The 23101-nt window shown below is 38.9% G+C and overlaps 2 protein-coding genes across 3 annotated transcripts; both read left to right on the top strand.

Annotated features, from left to right (window-relative positions):
* Positions 1 to 1286: 1286 nt before the first annotated feature.
* kars1 (lysyl-tRNA synthetase 1) lies at positions 1287 to 12964 on the top strand. 2 transcript variants are annotated; one of them, XM_031729055.2, is made up of 15 exons: positions 1295 to 1405; positions 2117 to 2284; positions 2575 to 2713; positions 2819 to 2984; positions 3073 to 3166; positions 3489 to 3675; positions 6580 to 6705; positions 6868 to 6987; positions 8056 to 8218; positions 8525 to 8698; positions 8856 to 8941; positions 9025 to 9110; positions 9193 to 9319; positions 9894 to 10037; positions 12450 to 12964. In XM_031729055.2, the coding sequence occupies exons 2-15, from the start codon at positions 2145 to 2147 to the stop codon at positions 12522 to 12524; spliced, it is 1827 nt and encodes a 608-aa protein (XP_031584915.1). In that variant the 5' UTR covers positions 1295 to 1405; positions 2117 to 2144; the 3' UTR covers positions 12525 to 12964. The 2 variants fall into 2 exon arrangements, with proteins under 2 accessions (XP_031584916.1, XP_031584915.1); XM_031729056.2 differs by lacking the exon at positions 2117 to 2284 and having other exon boundaries at positions 1287 to 1405.
* Positions 12965 to 16596: 3632 nt separating this feature from the next.
* On the top strand, positions 16597 to 21205 carry gcshb (glycine cleavage system protein H (aminomethyl carrier), b). Its single transcript, XM_031729054.2, has 5 exons — positions 16597 to 16834; positions 17871 to 17950; positions 20297 to 20360; positions 20460 to 20591; positions 20765 to 21205. The coding sequence occupies exons 1-5, from the start codon at positions 16693 to 16695 to the stop codon at positions 20857 to 20859; spliced, it is 513 nt and encodes a 170-aa protein (XP_031584914.1). The 5' UTR covers positions 16597 to 16692; the 3' UTR covers positions 20860 to 21205.
* Positions 21206 to 23101: the final 1896 nt, after the last annotated feature.

A 23101-nucleotide genomic window follows, 5' to 3' on the forward strand; every position in this document is an offset into this window, starting at 1 on the left:
GTCATTGAATTAGTGTCTGCTGTGAGTCTCAAGTAAGTTGCCTGCAATGATATTTAAGGTCTAGCAGGTGTCAGTATGGAGCAAAACAGCAACACTGTGTCGACACAGTATCAATACAGTTTGGGGAATGTGCTGAAACGCTTCACGAGGCCTCATCTACCCATCACTACACAGAGGTTTGGCCTGCCTTGGCTCTGAGCTACTCTGAGTAAACAAATGCAAATGTGCCAGGCCTCAAGGATAATGGGTGGTTGGCACAACAAAAGCTCCTTCTTCTTCTATATAGGGTTTATTGGCGGTTGGCAAACAGCAAAATGGTGCATTACCGCCACCAACTGGTGTGGAGTGTGGACCGAAATGACAAAAAAAAAATAATTAAACAAATAAATAAATAAATTAAAAGAAAAGAAAATATTCAAATTCTTCCGAACAAATGGGTCTGTCTTAAAAACCAAAATACAGCCTGATAACTTTCACTCAAAGAGCTCAGGCGAAATAAATCAAACAAGTCCAACTTCACTTTCATATCGTCCAGCTTTTTGATCAGCTGTCTCCTCTCCATATCATACTTCTGACAATGCAATAAAACATGTTCTATTGTTTCCTGTTCCCTACTGCAGTCACACTCCCCTGTACAGTGTTTATCTATTAAAAATAATGTGCTATTTAAGCCAGTGTGTCCAAATCTCAGTCGAGATATAATCGTCTCCTCTCTCCTGTTTCGTCCTGTACTTCTCATTTCCCCCACTTCCCTTTGGATGTTGTACAACCATCGCCCTTTCCTCTCCTCCTCCCATTGCTTTTGCCACCTTTCCTTCATTTTGTGTCGTATTCTGCTCTTGAGCTCCATCCTACTCACACTAATAACCATATCTATCATCGGTCTCCTTGTTGAGACTTTTGCTGTCCTATCTGCCATTTCATTTCCTTTAACTCCATGATGCGCTGGTACCCATAAGAATGTGACCACAAGCCCCATCATAACAAGTCTGAACAATGTTTGCTGGATCTCAATCAGAATGTCAGGCCTGCAGTCTGAGTGGCTGTCTTGCCACAACAAAAGCTGGAGGAGAAACGAGCTGACGACCTGTGAAAATCTCAGCAGGGGTGATTAACATCTCGGGACTTGCACCAGAAAATAAAAAAGCCAGTAATTCTAGTAGGTGTTGCGTTGAGGGAAGTTACGTAAAATTTGCGTAGGTTTAGTAAATCTAGTAAATCAACTGCAGCCCACTTCATGACGTATCCTTGGACGTTTCAGGTTTTCTGGTTTCCGTCAGTCCTCAGTTCTCACCACTCAGTTCTCGCGTTTCTGCGGCGCGCGCATGTCAGTTGCTCTTTCTGAGCGCTGCATCAAGAACATGGCAGACGTGAAGACGGTGGACGGAGACAAACTCAGCAAAAAGTGAGCTTATTCGTTTCTTCTTTCGCATTTTCACCGCTCTTTACCTCTATCGCGTTTGTCACATCGTCCAAGATTTTGTCCTTTCGACAGTTATGGCAGTTCCAGTTTGGCACTGCAAAACATCAGGTCAGAGCGTGAAAACGTAGTGAAGGTCCCGTATTGAGGCACCGTACTAGCCTACATACCCCAGAATTCAAGTCGTGTGTGTTTCTGGTAGTTGTAGTCCTAAATTTAATTTAAGACCAGTGGCGAACGTGTCTCTTGTTGATGTGTGAAACTACAACATCCACAATACATCGTTAAACGACTTCGATACATCGTGCAATCGCATGGGTGCTTTACATGTGCAGTTGTAGTTTTAGCGAATGATGGTTTATCGGGTGAAACTATGTATGCTGATTTGTTTATTTAGAAGGACGCTCTGTTAATATAAAAAATCTCAAATAAAGCCAAGCGCATGTTGGTTCATTCCTCCAGATCATCTTTGTTTGCCAAGAGTAAAGCTGTAGAAAGTGAAACCTGAATCTAATTACAGGAAGTGTAAAGCTAATTATATAAAAATATATACTTGTTTACTTGTTTGGATCTTGGAGGGTCTTGCCTAATAGGAGAGTTCTATCAACCCCAGCAGGGTGTAGTTTTGCCTGGAGGACAGAGCAGAGACAGCCTTCATATACTGTACACTGTCTTTGTATATGTCTATTTTCTCAGGTCTGTCTGCTGACTGTCGTAGTTCAGCATGCTGTGTCTGGTCAGGGCAGCCAGGCAGCAGCTGTGCCAAGCCTGTGGGGTCAGGGGACAGTGGTTAAAATATGCGCCCCCATGTACAGCTGCAAGCCCAGCTCAGATTTACGGGAACCGCTGGAGAGGTGACAAAAGGTTGGTGGCTTTTCCATTCCAGTGCGGAAAACAACCAACCTTTTGTCATTAGAGCTGATGTGTTCGTCCGTACCGTTTTGCATGAATATTTGTTGTACCTCTCTGTTATTAGAAAATCATGTTGTCCTTTTGTTTTGCTTTTATTTATTTTGGTTACAATAATAGAGTAGGTTATATGATGTGATTTTTTGGCTTTTTTGAATTCCAAAAGATATTTTTTTAGTTGCAAATGCATCATGAGGGCAAAGTGTGCTATCCAACCACTGATTGCTGTTTTTGTTTTTATTCAGTGAGCTGAAGAGGCGAATGAAAGCAGAGAAAAAGGCAGCTGAGAAAGAAGCCAAGGTTAAAGAGCAGGTGGAGCAAAAAAAAGAATCAAATGACCAGGGAACACAAAATGCCTTGGATGAGGAGACTCTTGACCCCAATGTGAGGGTTTTGCGTAGTTATTTTACCTCAGTGCATATATATTAAACCCCTTTTTTAAAACATGTATTAACAACAAGAACATCGGTCTTTTCCCATGTAATACAGCAATATTTTAAGATCCGCACTCAGGCCATCCAGGAGTTGAAGGGGACAGCGGAGGACCCTTACCCGCACAAGTTTAATGTGGACCTGTCGCTTACAGAGTTCATTGAGAAATACAATTATCTACAGCCTGGAGACCAGCTGACAGATGTTGTTCTCAGTGTGTCAGGTAGTAAAAAGTGTTTACTATCTTCTTCTTTTTCTGTGTGTGTTTGCACTTAATTGTAATTAATCCAAACTGAATATATGCTTGATAGGCCGCGTCCATGCTAAGAGGGCTTCAGGTGCCAAGCTGCTGTTCTATGACTTGCGAGGTGAAGGAGTCAAATTGCAAGTTATGGCAAATTCAAGGTACAGAAACAAAGTTGGGGATTTGGTTTTGTTTTTTTAGAAAACCCAAAGAGATTTCACCTCTTGACCCTGTGAATGACACACTCCCCATCTGGGAATTTGTTTTGGGTTTGCATGAATTGTGCAAAAGTAAATGTTACAGGTTCATAATGATATATTTAAATTATAGTGAGCTGATGATTTACCTTTTACCTTTTGATTTTGTGATGATTATAAAATCAAAGGGGAAAAAAACTGCATTTACATCTCCAAATAATGTTTCTCCTTACGAGGAAACTTCAGATTGTAGTGACTGATTTTCTGTGTTACCTTCTTTTTTCAGAAACTACAAGTCTGAGGAGGACTTTGTGGCTATCAACAACAAACTGCGCCGTGGTGACATCATTGGTGTCCGCGGTAACCCAGGAAAGACCAAGAAAGGGGAGCTGAGTATCATTCCCATTGAGATGACTCTACTGTCACCATGTTTGCACATGCTACCCCACCTCCACTTTGGTCTCAAAGACAAGGTAGTGACCAGCACACTCTGTAGGGACAAAAGTATTGGTCCACGCCTCTTCATCTTTTAAGTCATTTGTTTTCAGTCCCTTTACCACAGGCGCATGAAATATAACATCTAGCCAGGCAGGCTGGCTTTACAAGAGCAAACTGAATTCAAGCATGGTATTATAATTGGATGCAGTCAGTTCTTGAAATTCATTCTGTCCCACATATGCCACAGTCACCTATTAGTGGTATTATTCATAAAACAGAAGCATTTCAGCGCTATAGCAAGTCACCCCACAAAATTGCTGAGGTGCATATTGTATAAAAGTCACAAATGCTTTGTTTACTCAGTAACCGGTGAGTTCCAAACCTTCTCTGGTATTAATATCAGCACAAAAATTGTTTGCCCAGAGCTTCATGGCATGGGATTACATGACAGAGCAGCTCCTGTAGCTGTAATGTGTAGTTGGTCCAGTACTTTTCTTCAGGTTATATATTAAGGCACAGTGTTAGTAAAACTAAACGGTACTTTTGTCGTCTCTTTCTTAAAGGAACTAAATCATTTATAAATGGGAGTGCTACCAAATTTAAAAGGTTAGCTTTAACAGCCCAGGCATTCATTCTTAAATTTCACTCTGCTTCAAGGCAGTGACAAAGTGCAAATGACACAAGCTAGAAAAATGTTCTACTTTACAAGGCTTAAATGTTACTGTGTTTCTCCAGTGTAGACCTTTTTTCACAGTAGATATTGCGACTTATCAAAGACATAATAGAATCATTCACTGCAGCATAGTCATGTGTCACTTTCTTTACCTGCACTGCAAGTCTGTGCAGTCAGAGAGATGCTCTGCAACATTTTGTCATTCTAGCAGCATTTGAGTTGTTTATCTTAGTGAGCCTGTAATTACCAGTGTTTAGTTTTGCAACTCAAGTACAAGTTAGTGTGGTGACTTTCACTTTCAGTTACGTTGATTTTTACTTTTAGTTAGGCATCTAATGTCATAAGATGCCCTTTTTGTATTAGAAAATGTGATTTAACTGTAAAGTATGTGGCTAAAGGGGACATAACGATTTATCTTTCATGATATTTATTCAATGATAGTTAAGGATCACTTTTGTGTTCACTAACCAGCTTTGGCTGCAGTGTCCAATAAGCAGAAAGCTTTTACAGAGGCGCTAATATTGCTGTGAATGTAGACTTTAGCCTCTGTTAAGAGGAGGGAAACAAATATATCTGTTGTTAGAACTGTAGTAATCAGTATAGGGCTGCAACAGTTCATCAGCTAACTAGTTTCTTTTTTAATTCTCACAGCAAACTTTTTGCTTCAATGCTCTATTTAATCCACTACTCTGTAGTGCGCAGTTGCAGCTGAAATAGACCTACAGTAGAAACATATTTAGGAGCAGCTTGTGAATAAAAGGTATTACAACACTAAGCCCATGCAGATTTTCAACAGAAACACTGACAGCAGCAGTGACGATGATGCTGCCATGGTTTAATATTAATAATGGACTCCCTTACTGAGAGGGTGACCTCAAATGGAGCGAAAAACAGCAGCACTTGTTACTATAACCACCATTAAAACTTTTACTAGAAAAAAAGCTGGCGAGAGTTAGGGCTGCTCGATTATGGCAAAAATGATAATCACGATTATTTTCACTGAAATTGAGATCTCGATTATTTGACGATATTTATTTAACAATAACAATGTATTGAATAATGGCTTTAAAGATTGTCCAAAAATAGTATAAAATAGTGTGCAAATACTGATTACAGTGCAAATGTTTGCAATATAAAAAATAAATGAAAAATGTAAACATCTATGTTTAGTGAACTTCAAAATACTGCACAATATTTGATCCATGTCTGACTCCGCGAACCCATAATGTTTCCACACCACTGAAGTCGTTTTACCTCTCTTTTCAACCAACGGCATTCTTTCTTCAGCAGCCATTATCCTCTCCTCTCCAAATAACTTCTGCTTAGCTTTCCGAGCTTCCCTCTGGTCCTCTTAATTGTTGTGGCGTGTGTTCGAAACACAGAGAGGTGCGCTCGATTTGCCACACGGAGCAGCGCGAGAGTAAAGCACGAGGGAGGTGCTAATAATCGGCTCAGTCATTTTTAATGATCGTTGAAAGCCCAGATCGTAATCTAGATTAAAATTCGATTAATTGAGCAGCCCTAGCGAGAGTCCTTAAACAAACCACCTGTTTAGCAAGCCCCAACGTGGAGAAAAGTGAACTTCAGTGTAGCTGCTGCCATCCACTGCCGTTTGTTTGATACAGCAAAACTATAAAACTGCAGAAGTTAAAATAAGAGCATATCTGTGCAGATGAACTGCTAACTTACTCTGATATAATCTTTAGGCATGCTTTCTGTTTGAGTGATACCTGCAGAAGACAGGGCTGAATCTGTTTTGTTTTTTTGGTTTAGTCTGTTTTTCTTCCACAGGCCAGTAAAAGTAAAACTCTGCACCACTGACCCAGTGCTGTTAGGCAGGACTTATTATTAACTCCAGTTCAGACCTGCACCATTAGAACATCTGTTTTTGCAGCACAGGACAAAGCCCAGTTCTAAGAATGCTGATGTGTTTGCTTTTCTTCATTGCACTCTTACAGACACTCAATCATTCACTAGCACATCTAAACACACAAAAACACATTCACATGAACAAACACCTAATCTACCTCACCCTCCTGGTTGAGGCAGAGTGAAGGCTGTTTTAGTTTATGCTTTAGCTTAGGTTAAATGCAATGAAAGGGTTTATTTTTCTGGCAGATGTTGTAGTTCCAGTTAAACCACTAAAAATATTGCCAGTTTTGAAATGTAAAACAATGGGCAGTTCATTTTAAAAGACCTTTTTTTTTTCTCTCTCTCTTTTGAATAATGAGTATATTTTTCCCAATGTGAATTCTTTCTCTCAAAGGAAACACGATTCCGCCAGCGCTACTTGGATCTGATTCTCAATGACTACGTGAGGCAGAAGTTTATAACTCGCGCCAAAATCATCACATATCTACGCAGCTTCCTAGACCAGTTGGGATTTTTGGAGGTAAGTTGGATTTGAACATATACCTAACTAATCTGTGTTTGTCTGTTTGTTTTTTGGTGTGTGGATTTTATAAAATAATGTTCTAATAGTTTGTATATTTGTTTAAACATATTGTAAGTTTAAATCTGCCGTGCTGATTCATGTTTTATTTTTCTGCTTCAGATTGAGACACCAATGATGAATATTATTCCTGGTGGTGCAGTGGCCCGCCCATTCGTTACTTATCATAATGACCTGGACATGAACCTGTTTATGAGGATTGCTCCTGAGCTCTACCACAAGGTAATGTGCTTTCCCAGAGTCATGCATGTATGTCAGGCTCCTCTGTAAATGTTATGAAATCATTATAAAAGATTTCATGCATCTATCAGATGTGTTGCAGTAACTCTTTACAGCGTGACAACTCATGTGATGGAAGAGATTTACAGTTTATTTTAACCCTGGACTCACTACACCTAAGCACTAATAATCACCAATACTCTGAATCATTTTATTGCATTTTATTGATCTTGAGTAGATAGACTTCTGCTTACTATTAAATGTATTTGTTATACACTCACTGGACACTTTATTAGGTACACTTTGCTAGTACCGAGTTAGACCCTCTTTTGCCTTCTGAACTGCCTTAATCCTTTGTGGCTTAGATTCAATTAAGGATTAAGGTCCTGGAGACATTCCTCAGCAATTTTTGCACATCATTGATGTGACTCTTCCATTCCACCACATCTCAAAGTTGCTCTCTCACATTGAGATTTGATGTCTGTGGAGGCTATTTGACTGCAGTGAACTTATCGTCATGTTCAATAAACTAGTTTGAGATGATTTGAGCTTTGTGACATGGCATGTTACCACCAGTGGATGGGTACATTCTGGTAATAGGTAGGCAGTAGCATGTTGCTCAATTGCTGCTAAGGGACCCAAAGTGTACTCCCACCATTAGACCACCAGCAGCAGTCTAATGGCTTCATGCTTTTATGTTGTTTGTGCCTAATTCTGCACCTAACTTGTATTGAATTGTAGCGTGTGGTCTTCTTCTTACCATTCTCCTCTGACATCATCAAGGCAAGTTCGACCAGAAAACTGACACTAAATATTTTCAGACCATCTCTGTAAACCATGGAGATGGCTGTGTGGGAAAATCCCAGTCGATCAGCAGTTTCTGAAGACACGAGTTACTCCCATGTGATAAGAATTTCCCAGTTCTGCGATACCTAAAGCACATCTGACCTTATTTGATCTTAATCAGTTTTTTAATGTTCTAGTAAATTGGGTGAACCACTTAAAACTCTTAACCTGTGTTTTTCTACCATATCTGAATTATATACACTGTCTATCATATGTTTCCCACAGATGCTCGTAGTCGGTGGCATAGACAGAGTGTACGAGGTTGGCCGTCAGTTCAGGAATGAAGGCATTGATCTTACTCATAATCCAGAGTTCACCACCTGTGAATTCTATATGGCATATGCTGATTACAACGACTTGATGGAAATCACGGAGAAACTACTCTCAGGTAAGTAGAGACTACATCGGCGGCCATGTTATTTCATTGGTCAGTGAGAGTTTTCTTTCACAAATAGTTATGACATTATGAGCTGTAACTCAGATTACCTCCTGATAAATTGAGTTGGATTAGAATATGTGACTTGATTTAAAACCTAAATGGGATTAGTGATTTGCTATTTGGCCAATGACAGTATAGAAAGCAGTCTTTGAAGCGCCATGATGTCATTGTAAATTGCTTCATGAAAACTGATGTTAAGTTGACCAGAATTTTCTCCTCAGGGTCTTTTCAGTTTTGTCACTTTATTTGCTGCAGGAATGGTGAAGCACATCACTGGAGGATACAAGGTGACTTATCACCCTGATGGTCCAGAGGGACAGGCCTATGAGATCGACTTCACTCCACCATTCAAAAGAGTGAGCATGACTCATGACCTGGAGAAAATTATGGGAGTGAAGTTCCCTCCTGCTGACAGCTATGACAATGATGGTAAGAATCTGTGAAACGTATAATAGACACTTCACATGCCAAAAATTACTGCTTCAGAAAAATGACTTCATCATCCTTACAATAGTTGATCATTAGGAAATATGTGTATTATTCTCTTGTAGTCATTTTTTTCCTTTTACTGTTTTCCTTTTTTCAGAGACACGTAAATTCTTTGACGACCTGTGTGTCCAGAAAGGAGTTGAATGTCCTCCGCCCAGGACCACTGCCCGTCTCCTGGACAAGGTGGTTTATAAATTTACTTAACCGCCTTTTCTTCTTTTTTCCTCCGTTGAATCTGACTTGCTAACGGCTTTTTACCCCTACAGTTGGTTGGAGACTTCCTAGAGGTCACTTGTATCAACCCAACATTCATCTGTGATCACCCACAAATCATGAGCCCTTTAGCAAAATGGTGAGAAATGCTATCTTTAGCCTTCATATTTATTTAAAACGGCAATGCTCAGGTTCATACTGACACTTCTGAATTGTTACAGGCACAGAACCCAGAAAGGGCTAACTGAGCGTTTCGAGCTCTTTGTAATGAAGAAAGAAATCTGCAATGCTTACACTGAGCTGAACGATCCGATTAGACAGAGGGAGCTGTTTGAGCAGCAAGCCAAGGTGTGTATGAAGAATAACATGACCTGTTTCACTTCTACTTCAGTGCACTGTCCTGTTCCTGCTGTTCTGTCTTTATGCTTGTCAAGAGATGTATTCTAAGACACTTCTTCGGCTTCGAATCAGAGAGGAGAAACACACACTGCAGTTAGTTACTTGCAAGCAAGGGCAGCCACAGAGTACTTGCACAGAAGTGAGGGGTTCGGTCAGAGTGTGACCCCATAAAGACTTCCCTAAACCTGCTGGTCTGGAAGTCCAACAGTTCATCTAAACAAAAGGCACTTAGCTAAAAACAGACATAGATACGTGTATCCTATCATAAAACTATAGGAGAAGGTATGCCCTTTTTCCCATGTTTGGAGGATGTGGGTGTGAATGCCAGAACACTCTGGAATGCACACAAAGCCCCTGCAGCCCACTAAAGATCACACACTCTATCACTACACAATCGATTATACACCTCTAAGCATATATGGAAACTTATATCATTAAAAGATTATACTGACTACTAAGTACAATTTTCCATTGACAATGCTGTGGTATTGCATGTCAGTGATTTGAGGTGGATCTTTTTCAGGCCAAAGCTGAGGGCGATGATGAAGCCATGTTCATCGATGAGACCTTCTGCACAGCTCTGGAATACGGTCTGCCACCAACTGCCGGATGGGGCATGGGCATCGATCGTCTCACCATGTTCCTCACGGACTCCAACAACATCAAGGTAAATTAAAGTCCTCATGATGAGGATTAGAGATGTTCTGCTGACTAATTTCCTAAACCAGGGGAAAAATTAGACTAACCAACTAGTCTAAAACTCAAAAAACAAAAATTTGCAAACGGTTTAATGTCAGAAACTTTGTTAACAAAGTAATTAATTAATTAATTAATCACGTTCGGCAATAATGAATCATGCTGCTTAACTAACCTCACATCGTGCATTATGAACATCACATATTATAATCCAGACAAAGAAGAAGAAAAACACTTAAAGCGATGTTAAATATGATATGAAAACATGATACTACAAAAATGTTCATGTATTATTAAAATATGTAAAATTTACCATCCCAAAACCTAAAAGAACTGTGACTGAAAAGTGTTATGTCGTGCGTTATGAATTAGGCATGCCATTCGAAAATTCATGAAAACCACTTCAAAATTTAAAATAAATTCATAAATGATCCATTTTCTTTTGTGAAGTTGGGTCGCGGGGGCAGCAGCTTAAGCAAAGAAGCCCAGACCTCCCTTTTGCCAGCCACCTCCTCCAACTTATCCGGGGAAATATTAAGGCGTTTCCAGGCCAACCGATAGATATATTCTCTCCAGCAGCACCCGCGTGTACTCCAGGGCCTCCTCCCAGTAGGACGTGCCTGGTCACGGACACCCCACCCAGTAGGCGCTCACCTCAGCTGGCTCTTTTCGATGTGTGGGAGCAGCGGCTCTACTCAGACTCCCTTCCAAAAGACTGAACACCTCACCTGCTGCTTGTATCCACGCTCTCATTCTTTCTCCTTTAAAAGAACTAGCAATAATAGTGCTAACAAAAAGATGAGGCAGAGCTTAACGGATTTGAGGTGTTTCTCACCGATGATGCGCCATCTGGTGGCAGATAGGACACAACTATTTACCAGCATTTGGTATCAATTTAAATGTAAAGCAGTTAGATTAAACAACAAATACATCTGGTTCCGACTAGTGACAATAGCAACGATGACTAGTCGGCTAGTCACTCACATCCCTAATGGGGATGCACAATTTACTGCTGTTCTGAGGTGTTCAATAGGTTTATATTTATATGCTGTATTTTTGCTGTCAGGATCAAATTAAGAATTTCCTCTGTTCCAACTTCAACAGATGAATCGTTCTCAGTTCTGCCAATGGTTTCTTCTTTAAGATTGCAAATAAAATTTCTATTTTTTTTCTGTGAAAAATTCCACTTCATTTTTTCTTTAGTATTGCATTCAACCAGTTTTAAAGTAATTTACATTTGGTTTTAGAGTCGGTACCCTCACTGTTTCTCCCGTAGCAGAATAATCATAGGTGTATTTTTTTTATTACCCATAGAGTGGCTGACAAATGCATTAGACACATCTTCCAAAAACTTGTTTTTAAAACTAAAAAATTATATAATTTATTTCACAAATAACAAATTGAATTTATAACCAAATTATAACTGAATTTGAGGACTGGAAATGAATCAACATCCAAAAAAGGAAACCGATTTTTTTCATTCATGGATGCAAGTAAATAACTGTAATTTGGCATCTCAGTCAAAAAATAACAATGTGCTTATTTGGAAAATAATAAATATTAAAATTCATGGATCCAGTTTGTTCAGTTCAGTTTTGTTTATATAACACTAAATCACAGCAAACAGTCCCCTGAAGATGCTTTATATTGTGAGGTGATACAGAGAAAAACTACAGGATAACAACAGTAATTATATTTTACCATTAAAAATAGTTTTGATAAACCATAGTTGATAAATTTGTTAAGCGCTGTACATTTGACGAAGAGAACTTACATTATAGGTTCATGTCTTTATAAACTTGGCTATTTTAGTTTTGCTAAATGTATTTATTTTTATTTACCCTGGCTAATTTCGTATTTTTTTTTTTATGCTAGGTGTCTTGGTCTTGAATCTGAATCCTTGCTCATAATCATGTTACGTTATAGAAAGGATGAGCCAGGGTTGCTTTTATTAGGGATGCTCCTGATGACTAATATCTAGTCATTTAAATTAGAGGGGGGAAAAACATGATCGTCGACTAACATGTTAATAAAACATTTAAAACTGAATACACTTTAAATGCACAAGTGAAAGATTGGCCAAACGGATATTTAGTGTGTGGTTAATGGTGGTTACTGAGACGAAATTAAAATTATTCCCCAAAAATCAGTTTGTAGCCAAACTATGTAAGACAAAATGGTGCCTTTCTTGACTTATATGTTTCGACTAAACTACCCCAGAAAAGCACAGAATTTGAGAACTACCAAGAATAATGGGTTAATGAGAAGCTACTGTATGAACACAAAAAAACGAGCTGCTAACTTCTGCCGGGCAGTTGTTATATCATTGTGTCATGAAAAAGAAAACAAATCTGCTAACATTTGTTTTTTTTCACCTTCACAGGAGGTGTTGCTGTTCCCAGCCATGAAGCCTGATGACAATAAGACAGCAGCGCCATCAGAGGGCACCTCCGTCTAATAACATGACCTCTGACCTGCTATCAGACCTTTGCAGGAGTTGGCATGAAGAAGAGGAATGAGCCTTTACCTCATTGTTGTCATCAATGGAGTTTCTGAGTCTTGTGTTTTATCAATGTTAGTTTGTCAAATGATTGATAATTTCTGTCAGTAAGGAAAATCATCGGGTCTCAAACACACGTTTTGGATTTGTTGTTTTTTTTTGTTTTTTTTTATTCCATATACTTTTGCAATCCTGTCTGATCAAAATATACTTTGAGCTATTTAAAGAGATGCTTTAGGGTACAGCATATGATAACAGTGCTCAAGACCCTCTAATACTCATGTCTTTTTACCAGATCTACTTAAAATCCTTGTCTAAGTTTTTCAAGTTGGACTCCACAATAATCCTTTGCCAAGAGGTTTGAATAAAGTTCATATAAAGTAAAACTGATTTCTTAAGTCTTGTGTGTGGTTTTTTTGTTGTTGTTTGTTTCCTATTTTTTAACAAGAATAAACGTGTGCTAATAGTTTGACATTTGAATTTATACTTTTTTTTTTTTTTTAAATATCAAGCCTCCTAAAATGTGGTATATTTAACTTTTTAATGTTTGGTTTTTCACTATAGCCTAATTTGGATGCAGCATGTGGTATTTGTTAAATTGGCTACAATCTGAAATGTAAATTTTACGCAGGCACTTAAATATGTCAGCAGGCTTACTAAACTTGTATTTTTGGATGCTTAAGGTCAGTGCATGAACTTGTAAATGGAAAATTTTATCTTCAACTATGAGTGGAAACATGAACACATTTACAAACATTTGCTGCGGTTTTGAGTCACTGATCTGAATAATACTAAAAATCGAATTTATTGCAGACTGTGAATAAACACGTTTAATAATCACCCATACAAGAATAAATGTAGGAAAGCTTTGCATAAAATAAAATGATAGAAATAGCATACTCATCACCTCACATCAAGAAAATTGTGGGTTTGAGTCCATTGTTTCTGTGTATAGTCTGCGTGTCTGCATGGGTTCTCTCTGTGTACTCCAGCTTCTTCCCACAGTCCAGACATACATATGAGGTTAAATGATGATTCTGAATTGACTGTAGGTGTGATTGAGGTGTACCCCATCCCTATGTCAGCTGGGATAGCCAAAGCCCCAAAACAACACCACTCTTCATTAGATAAGCAAAAGAAAATGGATGGTAGGATATTAATTATGAGTGATTATTATTTTCAGTATTCATAAAATGTAACCCAATGAACCAGGTCCGAAAACTGAAATGTAAATAATCTCTTTTTCATAAAGAATGTACTCACTAACCCAACACAGTAAGTGACACCAATGGAATCACAAATATTACTCAATACAAATATTACTCAATACAAAACACAGGAGCAAACAAGGAAAAGTTCAAATCCACTAATGAGCCTAACTGCATCTACTGGTGTGGTTATTCCCAAAAGTGTCTGTCATTGTGTTTGTGTAAACAACTTAGCTTTTGCTCTTCAAAAGAACATTTTAAATGTTTGTTTACACGCAAGAAAAGTGAGGAAATTGAAAATAAAAGGTTTTGGAGGAAGGTTGGATATCGTTTCTCGATCACTTTGTCTCCCTTTTGAAGCATCAAGTGTATATACCCCACTATCTACTATCAGAGTATTTCGTGTTGTTGGTCTTGACATTAAGAAAAGTCCCTTTTCATGGTACATTCAATCACCGGAGCCCTGTGTATGATCAATTTCGTTTTAAGTGTCACCAAGGATTGGCTGGAGAGGGTAAAAACTTGGCTTGTGCCTTTTGAAAGTTTAAGATTAAGTTTACCCTCAAAGGCAAAAACAAGGCCCTGGTCTGTTTTTCTCACAAACAGCTCTGAAGAACCAGTGACTTTTAATCTCTGTCACCCAGACTGTGGTCAAGAGCCGCAGGTTTCTGCAGTGGGGAGCTGTCAGTATTGAAGAAGAAAGCATTTTTTCCACTCCCATAATGTCCTGCTTGAACAAATTAGGCCTCCTCATACATTTGAGGTACTCCTAGATGTCCCCAATAACACTTTTGATCCAGAAGTGTTATTTATTTTATTTATACCTTTAAAGTCAAAGTGTTCACATGCAAATAGAGTATCAGCAGTTGTTTCTGGACCAGTTGAGCTCCTGTATAGGTTGAGCCTCACCATCAGATCCACCAACAGCTCTTGCTGATGGTGACTGGAGCAGGAAGAGAGACCTGGGAAATAATACATTTGAGATGAGAACTATGGCCCAGCACGTGGGAGGGCTTTGTATTTTCACGGGGCTCGAAGTAGAAATACTTAAGTACAACTACATAATGATTGTAATTAAGAACTTGAGTAAATGTGCTTCAGTTTCTGCCACTGCAATTAAAGGAAAAGGCGCAACATAATAGAAAGATGGTGAGTCTGCAGTGAGGTTTATTTTATGAGTACATGTGGTTACATAACTGGGGTCTGATGAAAAAAAGAAACACTGTGTGGAGTCCATACATCAGAAAACTGTAGAAAATCTGCTCCACTAATCTTTTCCATACAAACCAGTGCAGTGATGTTATGTTTATACATCAGACACTGAGACACCACAGCTGCACAGTCCATGCAGCACTTTTTCATTTTTTCATTGAGTAATTCTGTTTATACCCCTGCTTTATATTCTACCAGAGAAACTACAAACTCATTTTATTATTCTCTGTAGTCACGTAAAAAAAATCTTCCTTTTATTAAGTCTACTGATTACCAAACTTTTAGCAAAATACACTTAAATAAGATCATAAAAGGTCTGAGCACTATATAAATCTTTTTATGGATGGTATATGTGTCATGTACATAAATCGTTCCCCATAAAATGTACAATGCTATTGCAGGAGCAAACCTGTGTATAGCTTAAATGTAAACAACAGCTCATCATAAATTCATGCTGCACTAACAGGAGACAGAATCCACATAAGTGGATTGTTTCACTGAGATGTGCACAGCTGACGAGTATCAACCTTTTTATGGAAATTTGTGTTTTTTCATCAGGCAAAAGGTACTTTTGTTTGATTAGAAATATAGATTTTTGCCCACTGGATGAGATACATCCAATGGACATTGATAGGAACAGTATAGTATAACTTATTACTTTTATTTAAGTACTTTACTAAAGTACAGGTTAAATGTACCTGTACTTTATTTAGTATAAGTACATTTGCTTCTTCTCTAACATATTTTGTATGTAAAGAGTACTTTGTGCACCATACTATTTATTTTACAGAATAAGTTACTTATTACTTTGCAGATAAACTACATTAGCACAGATCAATCTAACCAGCAATACACGAGTAATTCAAAGTGTCAGCAGCTGCAATGATCCAATAACACATGATTCTGAAATGTGTATTTTTGGATTACTGGATTACTGGTTTTACAAAGTGGCAAGAAATGTTTAAAATAAATGAAAAAATGCTTTATACTCAAGAAAAAATGTTATAATCATACTATGGCTGCTAAATAGGGCATGCAATTTGCAATCAAAATATATTTACACTGTTGTGAAGCACCACTTTTTTATGTTGATAAATCTGTAACACATAAAGAGCCTGATGTTTTCTAACATGTGATCACAATTCCCGAATAGCACTCATAGTTGTAGTCAGTTCATTTCAATAACAGATGTATAAAGTAATTTGTAAATAAAATTTTTGTCAATATAAAAACTATTGCTATTGAAAATGAAATTCTCAGAAATTAAAATCTTGGGGTCCCCACCACCTCATATAAAATAAATCCTAGAAGCGCCCCTGTTAAATAGGCTGCATGTAAATTTTACGCCGACACTTGAACATGTCAGTTTTACTTCAAACTCGGAAAAACATTTATTAATATTACTGTTATCGCGATTATTGTTTTTATATTATCGTTTGCCTTTTTTTCATTAGAAAGACACAAAGCAAACGTAACAGCCATGTGTCGCCTTAGCTACTTTACCCAAGTAGAACATGTAAGCATTTTCTTCTAACCCCATTAACTTTGAATGATTAGCATTTCTTTTTTTAAGTGTGCATTCACTCACTTTTGAGAGCTTTTTGGCCCCGGGTCTCTCTCCTCCCACACCGTGTAGTGGGATGGTGCGCGCTCTCGCGGTCAAGTGATTCGCTTTCGATCAAACTGTGGCTTCACACTGAGTGAAGATGGCGATGAGAGCAGCTCTGCGATGCCTGTCTGCAAACTTTTCGCCCAGACTGCCTCAGCTCTCGCAGGTTTCAGCGACTCGGCTGCAGTGGAGAAGCGGCTCCCCCCGGACGCTGAGCACGTCCTCGGTCCTGTCTGCAGGTAAATATATATATTTTAAAATAATAATAATAATAATAACCCAGACTTGCCAAATGAGCTGTAATGGTACTACATGCGGGTTGCTCACACATTCCTGTCTGACTGTAATGGGTGGGAATAAAAGGGGTCACACGGTTTGTGTCACTTTCCCACAGGGCGGCACAGAAAAGCGCGAGGAAAGGCAACTAAAACTTTGTTTTAACTTTATAGAAGCTTCACAGACCGAAGCTTACGTGCAGATAATTAGCCACCACATGTTACACTGGCTAAAGTGTTCAGACGGCTGTATATATATTCTCTGTGAGAGGAGCACGAGCTCTAAATTGTGATGGTGACCAATTACCCGAGTCTCGTGCAGCCAGAAGCAGCTTGTTAAACAAAAGTCAGTCTTGGTACTGGGCATGAGCTACAAATGGCAGGGGAGGGATGACTGTCATGTAGCTTTCATTAATTCTCAATCACAGACACCACCCTATCAGATATCCATACTTAAAAAACTATTCCTGAAGCAAATGAGTTACTAGAAAGCGTTTCTTGAGCCCTTTGCAGTGGCAGTTACTGTACTCCTTGGCCATCATCTTGCATAGTTCAGTCTGGTTTGAACTTGTATTCTTCAGTGTTGGTCAGGTGCCAACACTGGAAGCTGTTGAGCCATTACAGTTCTCTTTTGCAGGGTAAACGCGACATCAGGAGCGTTGAATCAAAATGGTTCAGTGTTTCTTTTCAAAACTGCAGCTCTGTCAGCTGTGGTTACTGTTAAAGCAGCGATCGTTAGGATTGAAACTTTACCAAGCCAAAAAATGGGGTTGTGACGCTGGTTTCTAACTGTTACCGCATGAAGGCCTCAAAGTTAGCTCCTGTTGACAGCACACAACTGGTGGGCTTCTCAGTGATGTAACAGCTTGTCAAGAAATTGATGTGTGCGAGTCAAAAGCGTCATCACCGCTCCACTGGTTCATACTGTTATAATTTCATCTTTAAACATAATCGTTTGAGCTGTTCCAGACTAACTCTCCTTTTGTTTTTCTCTTTGTAGCCTTAAAGTTCACAGATAAGCACGAGTGGGTGCAAGTGGAGGGAGGTGTTGGGATTGTTGGTATCAGCAATTATGCTCAGGTAGGTTTGTCTTTCTACTAATTTATGGCTCACTTGGTTCAGAGGATTACTTATTATTATCTAAAAATAGCAATAAAATAGTCTGCAGAAAAGTCTGCAGTGTGCCGTTTAGAGCTGGTCTTTGCCCTCAACTGATGTGCTTTAACAGGCTAATTTAGTGCTTTTATGGCCATTGTTTGACACAATTGATCACTAGCATCGTGCAGGACTGGGCAGACACTTCGAGATATTCAAGGACTTGAATGTATACTGGAATATCTGTCAACATGAATCTCGCTTTTTAAAGAATCGTTATTACTGCTACTCCTCACACCTGACATACAGTGCTGTGAAAAAGTATCTGACCCCTTCACCTGTCTTTACTGTTGCATAGTTGCAACACGTCTGAGACTATCTAACAAATTTTCAGTAACCTGCGTAAATACTAAATGCAGTTTCATTTATTAAGGTACAAAATACAAGCCAAACCTTCCTGGCCCTGTGTAAATAAAAGTAATTGTCTCGTAAGTCTTATAACTGGTTGTTCCACCCTTGGCAGCAACACCTGCAATCAGTTTGCAATAACTGACACGAGGCTTTCACATCACTGTGAAGGAATTTTGGCCCACTCTTCTTTGCAGAATTGTTTTAATTCAGCCACATTGGAGGGTTTTGAAGCACAGGCCTAGACTTGGAGGTCCTGATTCTCATTCCAGCCACATCACACTAATTTGCTGACCAACCCCAGTGAAAGCTGAAAGTTCTTGCTCGATGACTTAACAGAACCACATCATCTGCAAAAAGCAGAGATGAAATCCTGAGGCCACTGAACCTGACGCCGTCCAGGGGTTGGAGCCTTATTTCAGGAGTCATAGGATGCGAGGCAGGGTCCTGAGCAGATTACCAGCCAATCACAGGGCTAATACAAACTCACTTCCACACCTGTGGTCACTAGTTAACCTAACAAGCTTCTGTGATTTGATAAGGAAACAGAAGCATGTGGAGGAAAGCCAGGCACAGGTAGAACACACACAAAGGCCCGGCTGATTGGGAGGTTCAAAGTAGGAGGTACTGCAACAGCATGCCGTCTTTCTGAAACGTCATCACATTCAAAATCTTTTCATTTTACCCATCCTTGCTTTTTCACTATTTCAATATAGCCTTAGGATGAGGCTTACTGAAGACAGTGTAATGAATCCATGAAACATCCATGTATTTAAACTAAGAAACAACCCTGAAAATGTGTTTTGAATTCTTTCAGGATTATTTTGTATTAATAAACTGGAGATAATTTAATATAACATCAACAAGGTTGAGTTTTACTTTTTGGCTATGAAAGCATTGTTAAAGCTAACTGTGGCAGGCAGCAGTTAATAAAAGTGTGACAAAGCCATAGATTTAGAGTATATTGCTCTGTAGCAGTACCCTCAACAGACTGCCAGCATTGAAACAGTATGATTTCATCGTAGGCATACAAAATTCAGAATTCCCTGACTGAGATTTTTTGAAGATATCTGGTGAAATCTTACTGTTTTGGCAACAAATTTCATGAACCGTCTAACAGTAATTCCCAGAAAGTTGATTCTGTTCATCTGGACGTTGTGTTTTGTGTTTATCCTTCACTGAAAACAGAAGGATTTCTGAGATTTCCTTACCTGGATAAAGCATGCATTAGAACAATTTAAAACAAAATGATCCATCCATCCTCTTCTGCTTATCTGGGGCTAGGTTAAGGTGGCAGCAGCCTAAGCAGAGATGCCCAGACCTCCCACTCCCCAGCCACCAGCCACAGAGGCGTTCCCAGGCCAGGTGAGAGATGTAATCTCACCACACTGGGTCTGCTGTGGGTCCTTCTCTCGGTGGGACATGCCTGGAACACCTCACCCAGGAGGCATTCTAATCAGATCCCAGAATCACCTCAACTGGCTCCTTTCAATGTGGAGGAGCAGCAAGTCCACTCCGAGTCCCTTTCCTCCTGTATATCCACCACCCCCAGGAGGTGCCATAGGGGTTGGGCACAGCGTGAGCAGGGGTGGAGGCTCTGATTCTTGGCTACGTAAACTGGCTATTGGGACAATAAAATGATCCAGAACAGTAAAAACCAGACTGACAGTTTTCAGTACTGTGATCATTGAACACAGGGACTCATTACTTTGAGCCATCCTGCTGTTGCTTGCTACTTACTAAAGCACTAAACCGATTATAATCATAGACCCCCCCTAAATAAGCTTTGTATTCCTACAGTGCTATTAGATATTGAAGTACTGTATGAAGTTCTCTAAATCTTAAATAAAAAGAGATTCTTGGACAACTTCCATGTGGTTATATGAAATACTTTGTGTCATATAGTTTGTTCTGTCATTTTAGGAAGCATTAGGTGATGTGGTATACTGTGGACTCCCTGAAGTTGGCCAAAAACTTGAACAAATGGGTAAGAGCTGTGAAGTTTTGACATATTTATCAAGTAATTGATTCTAGTATTGAAATAAGAAGTGTTTTTCCTCTGTGTGTGTATATCTGTGTGTTGCAGATGAGTTTGGTGCACTGGAAAGTGTAAAGGCTGCCAGCGAGCTGTACTCACCATTAACAGGAGAGGTGACTGAAGTCAACACAGAGCTGGCAGAAAATCCTGGACTTGTGAACAAAGATTGTTATGCAAAGGGTGAGCATCCACCACTCACTGCTGTACTCTGCCAGTACACTTGTCCTTGTGATTTCTCTGAATTGCAGGATAGAGGACAACCTGCCAAACCAGTATTACAAAGAAGTAAAATTACAGCTTGTTCTTTTCAGCAAGTACAGCTGTTGATTTTAAAATAAACTCTTGTCTTTCAGGATGGATAATCAAGATGACCATCGAAAAGCCCGAAGAACTTGATGGCCTCATGGATCAAGCTGCATATGATAAATTTGTCAAATCACTTGAATAAAATTATAAACTAATTTTGCTTTGTAATGTAATCACAGTCAAAGATTAGTCCCTGCAAGGTTACTAACATGTAGTGTGTCACACTTACTCGTCTGTGGTATTTATTCTGGTACCGGAATTGTGTCCTCAAACTAAAATACTCGACTACAAATGCTCAGTAACAGCTTCCACTTAGAAAGTTCCTTTTTGTTACGCAACTAGCACATCTAAAGGGCTCTTAATCTCAAGATCTGTCAGTATTATTGGGTCTTGTGTGTGGTGCTTTGCTCCATTACCAATATGTTCACAGATGTGTTAAACAACTTGAACGTGCTGTTTCAAATCCATTTAATAAAATGTGGGCATTTTGTTTGGGTTGTTGCATCCAAACTTGGAAAATGAATCATTTTCTCGCATTCTTGGCAAGGCAAGTAATTACAGAGGTGTGTATTGCGAACATGTTCGCACCTATTTGCACAGCAAAAGTGACAGCACACCTTTAGCTGTATTTTTTTTTTTTTTTAAGCTTTTCAGACACATGTTCAAACCAAATTGCTTCATATGAGCTGCCAGGACGGACTGCAGCTTTTTGTGTGTGTCTGTTATAGTTTAAAATACCTTGACCTTTGCCTTCAGGTGATGATAGCCTGAGTTAGTCGAAGCTAGTTAATCAATGATTAATGCCGCAGTGGTTTTAAAATCAGTGACTGAACAAAAACATGCACATTCAGGTTGATAATGAGAAGACTGATTGGTCTAAATAGGTTATTTTCAGTTTATTCTTGCAGTCAAATGGCTGTACAGTAACTCCCTATGCAACTGCTTGTGTGTGTGTTCACCACCAGTGTTTGCTGCTGACTGTAACAACTATTTTTTATATTCCTCCGTTGGATTAAAAAGGCCGGTTTGACCCTCAGTTGGCTTTTAAAACCCGGGAAAAACCTTTCAGATGTATTTTAGAATGAGCAGCAGAGGAATAGGAAGAAACAAAACCTTCATCAAGCAAATTCCAACAAGCAGTTCACTTGTGATTGAGTAATGAGAGGAATTCAAAGCAGAAGATGGTAATGTTGTTGGGTTATTTTCTTTATTTAATTAGCTTCATGGATGTTAATGTCATTCTGCTGGTTTTCAAGTGAGTCCAACACCTTTGTAGGACTGCAGGTGGGATAGTCCCTGAACATCTTTGTTTCCTCTTACAGAAACCTGTGCCTAATCTATATTATTTTCACATATTTACACTGCAAAAAAGGAAAAAACAAATAAAAAAAATGGTGCTAAAGGCATAAAAATCATAAATTAATCAAATATGATGGAGTCTACACATTTTTTTATTTCATGACCTTTTTTCCATGTAAATAAATCACCTTAATCTTATATAGGACACTCATTCAAATATAAGGAAACTCAAAATTTCAACCCAAGAGTGTTCTTGGAGCATATTACAGCTATATATTTATATTTATTAACTTACTGCAACGTCTCATAATTATAACATCCACACCAAAGTGCATTCCTGTCCAGGCTGGAGCAACAGCTTCATGGGGAAGCTAATGTAAGGTGGCACTCTCCAATAAGATGATACTTTTTTTCAGTGACTTAAATTCATTCACTGACTTGAACATATGTATACACCCAAATAGACAGCTGCAACATTCAATTAGAACTAAATAAACCACACACTGAATTACTACATTAATTTTAGAAGTAATAAGACTCACAGTAAACATATATGCAATTTAAGAGCTTTATAGTGTGAAATGAACACAATCACATATTATGGTATTTGTAGCTTGAAATTTACTACAAGTGGTTTAAGCTTCTCACTGCGTGACCGTATGATGTTATACAAACTCGTGGGAGCTTATATGCTGCTGATTACGACTGTCCTACGCTTATACCTAATAATTTATTTTTTAATTAAAAAACCGTTAACTGGACACATTTGTCGTCAGTTCTGTCTGAAAATTGATTTACCGACAGAACTGCTGAGTTCCTCAATTGGTATCTCTTTGTTGGATATGCCACGTGCACCATGAGGTGCTGGTGCAGTTGCCTTTGGAGAACAGGCCCGGTTTTAGCATGTTAATGCCTTTTTATGCTACATATTACAATGAGGCTCTAGATAAAGTCGAGTACAAGGTCTCTCTCACTGTTCTGAAAATAGCAAGATTACAAGGAAAACAGGCTCTTTAACACCCCTTTTATAGCAGGCTGATTGCTTTAATGAGGTAGAATATACCATAAAAGCATCTGACTGAAGA

The sequence above is a fragment of the Oreochromis aureus genome, linkage group 1 (genome assembly GCF_013358895.1).
Source record: "Oreochromis aureus strain Israel breed Guangdong linkage group 1, ZZ_aureus, whole genome shotgun sequence".
In the NCBI taxonomy this organism is placed as follows: domain Eukaryota; kingdom Metazoa; phylum Chordata; class Actinopteri; order Cichliformes; family Cichlidae; genus Oreochromis; species Oreochromis aureus.

Coding starts and splice junctions, on each gene's coding strand:
- kars1 (XM_031729055.2), top strand. CDS start 2,145: ATGCTGTGTCTGGTCAGGGCAGCCAGGCAGCAGCTGTGCCAAGCCTGT. Junction 2,285..2,574: donor CGCTGGAGAGGTGACAAAAG/GTTGGTGGCTTT, acceptor GTTTTTATTCAG/TGAGCTGAAGAGGCGAATGA. Junction 6,988..8,055: donor CTCCTGAGCTCTACCACAAG/GTAATGTGCTTT, acceptor TGTTTCCCACAG/ATGCTCGTAGTCGGTGGCAT.
- gcshb (XM_031729054.2), top strand. CDS start 16,693: ATGGCGATGAGAGCAGCTCTGCGATGCCTGTCTGCAAACTTTTCGCCC. Junction 17,951..20,296: donor GTATCAGCAATTATGCTCAG/GTAGGTTTGTCT, acceptor CTGTCATTTTAG/GAAGCATTAGGTGATGTGGT. Junction 20,592..20,764: donor CAAAGATTGTTATGCAAAGG/GTGAGCATCCAC, acceptor CTTGTCTTTCAG/GATGGATAATCAAGATGACC.